At 50.8% G+C, this 7,156-nt stretch overlaps 1 protein-coding gene across 1 annotated transcript; it reads left to right on the top strand.

Annotated features, from left to right (window-relative positions):
• The first annotated feature begins 2,277 nt into the window (after window positions 1–2,277).
• Window positions 2,278–5,865, top strand: LOC121104645. Its single transcript, XM_040638655.1, has 4 exons — window positions 2,278–2,392; window positions 3,774–4,218; window positions 4,512–4,624; window positions 5,535–5,865. Exons 1-4 carry the CDS (start codon window positions 2,278–2,280, stop codon window positions 5,624–5,626), a joined length of 765 nt encoding a protein of 254 aa, XP_040494589.1. The 3' UTR covers window positions 5,627–5,865.
• Window positions 5,866–7,156: the final 1,291 nt, after the last annotated feature.

Below are 7,156 nucleotides of genomic sequence, written 5' to 3'. Positions count from 1 at the left end.
CAGATTCAAGATAAACAGTTTCTGAACACCCTCTATATACTAATTGTAGAACTGCGTTATGGGGGTGTTCAATATGCCTTCTTTTCTGATAAATACAGAAATATTTTTCAAAATAGATTGTATACTTGGTCACAAAGAATGTCTCTATTAATTTCAAAGAGCAGAAATTATATAAGCTACATTCTTTGTCCACAATGCAATAAATCTGGAAATTAATCACGAATATTTAAAGAATAAAAATAAACCTCAACACTAACACATTTTTAAATGGTCTAAATAATAAGGTCAAAGGAAAAATTAAAATATTAGGTAATTATACGTAAGTTCACCTTTACACTTGTACTTCTAATTTGCTATGTATCCAATATTATATATAAAATTAATGTTTTCTGATTAACAAAGTAATACACTATTTTAAATATTCAGACAGTTCATAAACATACAACTTAAAAAGTTAAAGTCTCAATAATCCCACACTCCAGAGGTAATCACTGACTTCTTTCTTTTAGATATATATTTTTAAAGATTTTATTTATTTGGGAGAAAGAGAGGGAGGGACAGAGAGAGAGGGAGAAGCAGACTCCCTGCTGCGTAGGGAGCCCTATGCAGGGCTTGATCCCAGGACCCTGGGATCATGACCTGAGCCAAAGGCAGACGCTGAACTGACTGGGCCACCCAGGCACCGTTTCTTTTAGATTTAAATAAACAAAGATATAAGTTAAAATATAAATAAAATATATATCCCTGCCAAATATCTCCTTCTGTGAAGAATCACCTCCCTCTACATCAACTGCATCTTTGGAAAGGGAATTTCTAACTACCATCTAACTCCTAGATAATTCCTAACACTAGGAATTGGTTAAGTATCCAGAGATACTCTTTTTTCTTTCTTTTTAAAGATTTTATTTTCAAGTCATCTCTACACCCAACATGGGGCTTGAACTTAAAATCCAAGATCAAGAGTTGAACCCTCTAGCTACCGAGCCAGCCAGGGGCCCCTCCAGGAATACTCTCTACTTGTCTCCCAGGGTGGCCTTGGGAAAGGACCAAGTTAAGGTCATCCCATACCAATGCAGACACATGAATAAAGAATTGCCATCATTATGATGATTATTCTACAGCTCAGACCCTGGGGTACAAAAGTACTCTTGTCAAGTCATTGTGCATAAGACACCTCTACTTCTACAACAGAGAAGAAAAATTGCTGAGTTGCCAGCCCTGGGCAATGCTTTCAGAACCAATGCTGCTGGGTTTACTTTAGAGGAGAAATAACTTCATTACAAGTGACATTTTCTTGGCTAGCTGGACCTCAGCTGACCAAAGTGCCCCCAGAGCACTTGTGATCTCTGCAGCTGACTGGAGTGGTCACTTTGGTCCCCAGGGACCCTGGTGTAGGAAGTCAAAACTGCCAAATGTGAGGCAAGTCCATGAGAGGGTCCAAAGTTTGTTATTTTTTTTAAAGAGTTTATTTATTTATCTGAGAGAGAGAGCGAACACGCTTGAGCACGAGTAGGGGTGAGGGGCAGAGGGAGAGGGAGAAGCAGGCTCCCCACTGAGCAGGAAGCCCAACACAGGTCTTCGTCCCAGGACCCTGGGATCATGACCTGAGCTGAAGGCAGATGCTTAATGGACTGAGCCACCCAGGCGCCCCTAACATTTGTTATTTTAGTGTTGTTTTCTTGGAGTTTTCTCTACCTGTTTTAAATCGTAGCCTCCCCGCCACCTTCTTTCTCTTCTTGGGCTAATTTCTTTCTCCATGGCAGGTATCATCAACCTTGCTACATATTTTTCTTGTCTGGTTTATTGCATCTGTGGCATTAGAATGGGAGCTCCACAAGAGCACGGTGTTCTGTCTGTTCGGTTTAGGGCTCTAGCGCCACTGCCTACAACAGTGCTTGAAACATAGTACTACTCAATAGATAAGTTTTTGTTTTGTTTTATTTTGTTTTATTTTGTTTTGATTTAGAGAGAGAGAGAGAAAGTGCCCATGCCCACCTCTTAGGAATTCCTGACAGTTCTACCTTCAAAATAAATAAGGATCCAACTGTTTCTCTCTACAGGCACTGCCTTGACTCCACTCTGTACAACCTGCCTCTCCAGCCAGGATTATTTCAATGGCTCCTAACTTGTTTTAACTTGGGCCACACAGCCGGCTCTCCATATGGCATCAAACTCATCTTTCAGCAATAAACATCAGATTGGGCCACCCCCTGCTCAGACCCTCAAGAGCTTCCACCTACCACCTCAGAGTCTTTGACTTTAATGCTCATCCCAGATATGTACTCCTTCCTCACCTCGTCCAGGTCCCTGCTCAAGTCCCATCTTCTCTACCAGGCCTACTCCGACCACTCCATGCATTCAATTCTACCCTCTGCATCAGACTTCGGCACTCGTCAGCCCGCTTATTTTCCTTTTCCTTTTTTCCCTTATTGCTGACCTCTTCTAACACTCCAGGTTAACTGACTTCCCGATGTTCCGCAATTTACCCTGTCTCCAGCTCCTGCTTCCCAGAATGTCAGCTCCAACAGGGCAGGGAGATCTGTTTTGTTCCCCAGGGCATCCCAAACAGATCAGTGCTGGGCCCATTATCAGATGCTCAGTTAATTATTGAATGGGTGACTTGCAACATTAAGAGAAACGCAGTGGATTTTGATCTCCTGGGAGCTGAGCTGACTGTAAAAGAGAAATCTTAGGATTTTACAAGGCAGGAATCACAAGAACCAATGCCAATGCAATTCTCTTTGGCGACTGGTCTAAGGCAGAACAAGAATAAAAATAAGGACTTGTTTCCTTTTTCTGCTCTGTCCCAAACAGGTGTCTGATGCTCCTTCTGCGTCTCTGGCTACTTTGGTAACTCTAACACCCTTAACAATTGTTCCCCAAAGGTTCTCTCCTTGGCAGGGGAGTGGAAAAATGCAGTAGCTCACCAGGAACCCGCGTAGGGAAGAAAAGATCACTGCTGGTTCCTGCCAGAGCACCAGCCTGCAGCTCCCAGCTCCCCGCCAGTCCGTGTGGCCGTCCCTCTGATGTAGTTTTGGAATGTTGGTGAGATCCAGGGCTGACGTCCAGGAAAGAATTCTTGAGACATCTTTGGTGCAAAAAGATGATTTTATTAAAGCACGGGGACGGGACTGCTGGTCAGAGAGAGCTGCTGCACCGGGGTTGTGAGGAATGGCTGATTACATACTTGGGAGTGGGGGAGGTAAGGACAAAGGAAGGTGTCCAAAAGGACTTTTATATACTAAAGAAGACTCGCTGGATGCTGGAGGCCTGGCCATTGTCAGGCTAAAGTTGTTTCTTCTGCTAGTAATGCACTAACATTAAGACAGTCGGGAGCTTCCTGGACGTGTGTTACACTCTGACTATCTCAGGTCCTTGACTGGGGCTGCTGGTCATTAAGGAATTTAATTTTACTCTCCCTTCTGCCATTGTTTTCCACATCACTATGGAGGGGAGGGTGATGTTAGGGCTCCAGGAAGTTGGGTTATGGGGTCTATGAAAATTAGGCTATGGATAAGAATGCTTTTTCCTTGTATATCACTAACACATGGGCAAACGGATGGAGACTCAAGTCCTGCTGGACTGTGATCTTTACCAGTTAACCATTTGTTTTTCCTTTCCTTAATTTGAGGGCAGCCAAGAGTGCTTGGGGACTGTCACAGGTATCCCAACCTGAGGGGAGGGGGGTTGCAGGATGTCAGCTTGTGCTTTGTCCTCAGCTTGACTTCTGCTCCCTCATCACCTAGGCTTTGTAAGGGTGGCTCTGAACTGAGCAAAACCACATCCTGCCTCCCAGCTGCTCTGGCTCCCTGGGGTCCGGGCGGGGCTGGGCAGTTCAGCACAGGCAGAAATCAACCCCAGCAGCCCGCTTCCCAGCGGGGATGCAGCACAACGTCCCCCAGCGAGAGCCCAGCAGCACCCCCCACCCCACCCCCGGCCCTGGAGCGCCTCGATCCCAAACAAAGGGACGAAGCCCACCCGGGACCTCCCCGGCAGGGACTTCCCAGCCCCTGCGGCTGATCGCTGGGTGTGCAGCCAGGCGGCGGGGCTGGCCGGGAGGAGAGGTGTGCGCGCAATTTTCCCGTTCAGCAGTGAGTGCAAAGAAAGGAGACAGCAGAATCTCAGAGAACAAAACTCGGGTCCTCCCCGGGGAGCGAAGAAGAGTCGGGCGGCGGCGCCGAGTCGCGTCGCGAGCTGCTCCAGCCAAGTTTGCTCTGGGTTAGATCAACTCTCTCAGTCCGGGCTTCGCCTGGTTGCAGCCAGGGTTCCTGGTCACCCGCAGGCGCCTAGGCTGCACGTCCCGAGGGGCGGAGTGGGGACCGCACGTGGGGAGGGAGCGGCTGGACCCCGGGTCGCGCAGGCGCCTTTCTCGCCCCCTCGCCTCACCCCCGCCCGGTCCCCTCCCCGGGCTCCGGAGGGTGTTTGGGGGAGGGGGATGGCCAGCGCCGGAGCCGAGGGAGGGCCGGAGGCAGACACAAAGCCCGTCCCTCCCCTCCCCCTTCCCTCCCCAGCTCCTCTTCCTCCTCCTCCCGCTCCGCCCCTGCAGGGAAACCCAGCCCCGCGCTAGTTCGCGGGGCTACCGCTCGCCCCCGCCTCCGAGACCTGCGGGGAGGGCCTGCACGAGGTAAGGGGCGGCGGCCGCGGAGACCCCACCCCTGGTGTCTGCACCCAGCACCCGGGGAGGTTCTGGGGCGCGGGCGGGGGCTGCGTGGGGTTCGAGGCGCGGGGCGCTGCTGCTCGCACCGTCTTCTCCTTCGGAGGGGACCCGAAGGGAGAGAGCGAGAGAGTGTCTTCGGGGGGCTGTGGGGACGGGTGGGGGAGGGGGCGCCGGGGAGTGGGACTCCTGGACTGGGGCAGGGTGACCTTCCGGCGCCGCGGGACGACCGCTGGTCTCGGCAGGGTCAGGGAGTATCCTTATCCGACCTCTGAGGGGTGGGGTGAGGGGCAGCGAGAGGGTGCGGGCGCGGTGGCTCCAGGTGCCGGGTGTGTGCGTGCGCGCGGGAGGTGGGCGGAGGGACTTTTGTCGAGTTCTACCTGTGGGGGCCACCTATGGGGTGTCAAGTGCGCCTCGTGCCTGGGAGCGCGGGCCCGACCGGGGGTCGCACAGCCCGGGTGCCCAGCTCCTCCCCGGTCCGTGCGCCCTGTCCTTGCACCGGGCAGACGCCCAGGTCCGAGGCTTCCTCCTCCCCGGGCAGAAGACCCCGCAGGAGAGTACGTGAGTCCGACCTGGGGGCGCTGGGCTGTCGCGGGGATTGATGGCTGCACAGCAGGAGGAGGAGGAGCCCGGGGTTCCTGCCGGGAAGGGATGGGGCCACTTTCCCATACTCAGGCCTCCCCACCCCCTTCTGGGCTCGGCCTCCACCCTTGGCCTCGGCTTCGACCCGCGAGGCGTCCACCCACCCATCACTCGCCCCCCTCCACGGTCGGGGGACCTCAGGATTTGCAGAATTCTGATTTAAAGCCTGTGATTTGTTGCCAAGAAGTACAGGGCAAGACCCGGCCCCTTGGGCCCTAAGAGGCGCCTTTCTTTGCAGAGATCTCAAATCCTTTGGGTTTTCCTAATTCAGCAGAGGAGGCTGCATCCAACCCGGGCATACAGTGGAGCCGCACTTTCTTGCAGGCCTGATGGTTTCCTGAACACTGGGGTTTCTTAGGAACGTGCTGTCATCAATAAGGAAACCTCAGAGCACTCTTCCAGCAACAGGACTTTGTCAATGTTGAGCAAAAATAAACACTTGGCAGTACTCAGTAATTAACATGGTATTTTAAGGCAGTATTTAAAAAAATTAAAATTCAATGTAAAAAATCCACGATGAACAAAATATCAACATTCTAAATAAAGAAAGGTTTTGTTATGCCCCTGCATTATTGTGCAATAGGGACAGTGGTTTCCAATCACCCTCAGTTTGTCTGGTCTCCACCTGGGGGTTAATGAGGGTTGACAATGGCCTGCAGCTGATGAGGCAATGCTGGCTTTATATATAGTCTTTTTTTTTTGTTTTTTCTGACTGTACAACTTTTTATTAACTTTTTACCTAGTTCAAATATGGGCGAATATTTTGATAGGTGTGCAGACATGTATGCATTTTCCTTTTGGCCTCAGGTTCCAGTATGTTTCTAGAACACCCTTGAATTCCCTGTGCTAGGATACTGCAATAGCTCCCTAGAGGGCATCAGGGGGCCAGGGATTGGGTGGGGCCTGAACAGTAAGGGGCCCTTGCATTCCGGACTAGAGAAGAATGCTCCCTGGTGGTTGACAGGAATTGCAGGGTTTAGGGACTGCTCTCAGCAGTTGGAGGCTGAGGACCTGAGAGTAGGGAACCTACTACCAGGACCTCCTTTGTCTGGCAGCATTCTGCAGACAGGTTAGCTAAGCAGAGGAGACCTAAAATAATCCACACTTGACCCCCTGGAAGGGGCAGCTGGGAGGAGCTTGACTCCCTCCAGGGCTCTGGTATGTGTTTGTTTGCTAGAGAGAGCTTCCCATCAGCCCTTCTATCCCCACTTAAGGCTTCTCCTCCCCTTCTCCAAAGTCAAGGGCCACTACCCACCTCAAAGAGGAGTTCAGTTCTCCAGAATCAACCTCTTTACTGGGCTGAATCCTCATGCTCTGCGTGGAGGAGACAGATAGTTTATTTCTCTTCTGTGTGAGGCCATGCAGCACTGGGAGGCCAGCCTTAATGGGGCCCAGTCTTCACATGCTCCCCACGTTATGTCATCCGGTATTATGTCCCATTTCCTGTGCACATCCAGCCAACGATCTTTCAAGATTCTAATGGTTTCAGCTGGGAAGGTTTCCTGACATCCCTCCTCCTTTCCCTGATAAGACACCCCCTCAGTGCCACAACAATTCCTTTTGTATCACTTATGAGCAGTATGCAGGGGACCCCACTTGCCCACTGTGAACAGGGTCAAAAGCCAGGTCCTAGCTCCTCCTCCCTGCCTCCAACACTGAGGAGTGGGCATTGAAAAGAATGAACGAAAGTATCCCTTGGTAAATGCACAGGACAAAGTCCGTCCTTAGCAGATTGATCATACTTTTATAGCGCATTGTGAAATGCTTTTACAGATAACACCTCATTTGTTTTTCACCATAGTACTATTAATTCCATTTGTTAGGTGAGAAAACAGAGGCCTGGAGAGGTCAAAGCACCAA

The sequence above is a fragment of the Ursus maritimus genome, unplaced genomic scaffold (genome assembly GCF_017311325.1).
Source record: "Ursus maritimus isolate PB19 unplaced genomic scaffold, ASM1731132v1 scaffold_22, whole genome shotgun sequence".
NCBI classification, from domain to species: domain Eukaryota; kingdom Metazoa; phylum Chordata; class Mammalia; order Carnivora; family Ursidae; genus Ursus; species Ursus maritimus.
Note: the sequence above shows the minus strand (reverse complement) of the source record. Positions and strands in the feature narration are given on the sequence as shown.

Coding starts and splice junctions, on each gene's coding strand:
- LOC121104645 (XM_040638655.1), top strand. CDS start 2,278: ATGTACTCCTTCCTCACCTCGTCCAGGTCCCTGCTCAAGTCCCATCTT. Junction 4,219..4,511: donor TCCAGCCAAGTTTGCTCTGG/GTTAGATCAACT, acceptor TTCCCTCCCCAG/CTCCTCTTCCTCCTCCTCCC. Junction 4,625..5,534: donor GCGGGGAGGGCCTGCACGAG/GTAAGGGGCGGC, acceptor CTTTCTTTGCAG/AGATCTCAAATCCTTTGGGT.